At 40.5% G+C, this 2,727-nt stretch overlaps 1 protein-coding gene across 1 annotated transcript; it reads left to right on the forward strand.

The window, feature by feature from the left end:
• The first annotated feature begins 1,845 nt into the window (after positions 1–1,845).
• Positions 1,846–2,727, forward strand: LOC131325330 (uncharacterized). The gene has a single exon (XM_058357529.1). The coding sequence runs from the start codon at positions 1,911–1,913 to the stop codon at positions 2,529–2,531; it is 621 nt and encodes a 206-aa protein (XP_058213512.1). The 5' UTR covers positions 1,846–1,910; the 3' UTR covers positions 2,532–2,727.

The following is a 2,727-nucleotide window of genomic DNA, read 5'->3' on the forward strand; positions in this document are numbered from 1 at the left end:
CTGGCAGACATGATTGTAAGAAATAAGTAGAACATCATTTTTTAAATCTGATTCAATGGTTCCCACTAGTTGTGCTTGTATATTACATTCGAATGAAATTTGCATGCAAAAAAACTTGAACTGACGTAAGAGGTGTGGGGAATGGAATCTCACGATGAAAATTGAAGACCTTCGCAATGAAAATCGAACTCTAAGACTCAACTTTGATAAAGGGGTGTCACATAGCTATCCCGTTGTTTATAAATGAACCGTTTAAAATCATGTACATGATATGAACACGCGCACACAACAGTGTAAATTTCACACATTCAAGAGAGCGTGTGCAAATCTGTGCGCATTTTGTGCATAGTTCTAGCATTGTAGGTTCTTAGTACATACAATCATGAGCGTTAGTAATCCTCCTAAGAACCAGGCGGAGAGTTCTAGAGAGCAAGAATATGAGAGCTTAGGATTTTTCACTTCCCCCCCTTTTCTTCTTCACCCCTTCCATTCTTCCCACATCCTCTACTCCTCCTGCCTCCCTGCATCCTTCCCTTTCAGTCCTACCTAATGCTCTAGATGTTCTCTCTCTCCTCTTCTCTCCTACCTCCTTGGTTGTAAGAAGGTTGAGACTCTCCTTTTAGGGAGAGAAGTTTTCCTTCTCTCCCCATTATTTTTGAAGTTGAGGGCTTCGATCTGGAAAACTAGCTTTGGGTTTTTGGCTCTTGGGTTCGATTAGCCTTGGCGATGGATCTAGGGGTCCTCCAACGTTTGCAGTGGGGGCATAGTGGGGCCAATTGTGGTGGGACGAAAGGACCTCCAACTTGAAGATCCATAGACCATCCATCTTCCTCCAAGCCACATCCATGAGCAGATCAGTGGTTCCAACACTGCAGCTATTTCTACCGATTTTTTCTTCATTTTTGTTTTCTAGTTCTTTTTTCCCACTTTCTTTATTTTCTTTTCTTTTGCTTTTGGACCTTATTTTGTTATTTTGTTGTTTCTGTTTAGGTCTTTGGGCTGCTTAACTTGTACTCCCTCCGTCCCTTATTTATAGTCCGGTATTCCATTTTGGGCTGTCCCTTAATAGGTGTCTATTTTATAAAGTTAGTGGGTAAAAGTTGATGAATTATTTATTTTGTCCTTAAAAGTAGATTCCATTTTAAAAAGTAAGTGAGTAAAAATGTAATGATAATGGGTAAGTAGGGAAAGTGGAGGAAAAAGTTGATGTGAAAGGTATAATGATGATGTCTTTTTAATAAGTTGGAATTACGAAGCTGGACACTTAAAAATGGACGGAGGGAGTATTTGGTTTTTGTCAATATAAGTTGCATTTGTTGCGCCTCAAAGAAAGAATTCATGAGCTAAAGTTCACTGCAAACCGTTCAACAAATCAGACTCTCAAACTCCTACAATCAAAAGAAGGATTTAGTTCCTCTGCACTTTAAATCCAGATTGCAAGAAGCAATCACATCCCAGTAATAATGATCTAGATTTGCTATAAAAAAAATACACTCACCCTCAGTAACAATCTTTTCACGTATATGAATCAACAAAAATATCTTTGGATGATCAATACTACGCAGACCACTTTCAATCATTCAAACCCAGACAATATAGAAGCAAACCAAAAATACTCCTTTCAATTTTTTTTAAATTTGGATTGTTAATTTATAACCTCACAGTCACTTAATAGTAGTACTAGTTTCAAAAAAATTTAAAACGCCAAACAGGTCATCAAAATCCAATTTCTTTAAAAGCAGTGAGAGGGAGAACGGTTCCTAAAGTGGACCCTCCACAACCTAGCCGTTGTTGTGTTTGCCCTCAACGGCTACATTCACCCCTAATATAAATTCAAAAATTCCCCATCCCCCAAACCCATCTCTCTCTCTCTCTCTCTCTCTCTCTCTCTCTCTCATAAAACTCCTCCCATGGCTGCCTCCAAGCACAGAAGTTCCTTCCCACACCTCCTCCTAGCCTGTTTGAATTTCATCCTCTTCATCCTCTCTGCAGCTTCTCTCGCCCCCATTATACTCATCAAAACGCCACCATCTTCATTTGGTTTGGCATTCCTCCTTGTCTCTTCCACTTCAATTCTCTCCTCCTTTGTGGGTTTCTACTCTCTCCTCACCCACTTTTGCTTCGTAACCCACCTAACCCTCCTCCTCACCTCATCAATCGGCCAATTAATCTCCATTTTAGCCCTTTTTACGAAAGAAAATTCGAGCCTTTCCCTTCTGAAGTCGCCCAGAGACCCCCGAGAGGCGAAATTACTAGTGAGATTGGAATGTGGGATTTTGATGGCTATTTTTGTAATGCAAGTGGGAGTGTTGATACTAACTTGCGCTGTGCATAGTTGTCGGGTTAGAGAGTATGAGGGATTAGAAGCTGAAAGAGAGGTGACGGAGAAGAAAAGGAGTCGAAGGATCGCGAGGGTGCAGGAGTCGTCGATGGCGAATTCAGAGAAAATAGCCGAGATGAAAGCGATGGAATTGGATGAGAAGATGAAGAGCAAGTATGGGCACTTGATGAAAACTGACTTTGAAGGCTAAATGGTTTAATGGAGGCATTTGAATGTTCTGTTTGTTGATTTGTGCTTTAAGGTTCTTGTACATCTGAAGATGTTCTTGTTCTCGTTCTCGTTCTTGTTCTTGTTCTTGTCGTACTTTTCTGGGGGTCACTATGGGGTGGCCACTGGAAACTCTATCTAAGCCCATAAATGTTATTTGATTTGTGATGTTCTCTGTA

This window comes from Rhododendron vialii, chromosome 5a, assembly GCF_030253575.1.
Source record: "Rhododendron vialii isolate Sample 1 chromosome 5a, ASM3025357v1".
In the NCBI taxonomy this organism is placed as follows: domain Eukaryota; kingdom Viridiplantae; phylum Streptophyta; class Magnoliopsida; order Ericales; family Ericaceae; genus Rhododendron; species Rhododendron vialii.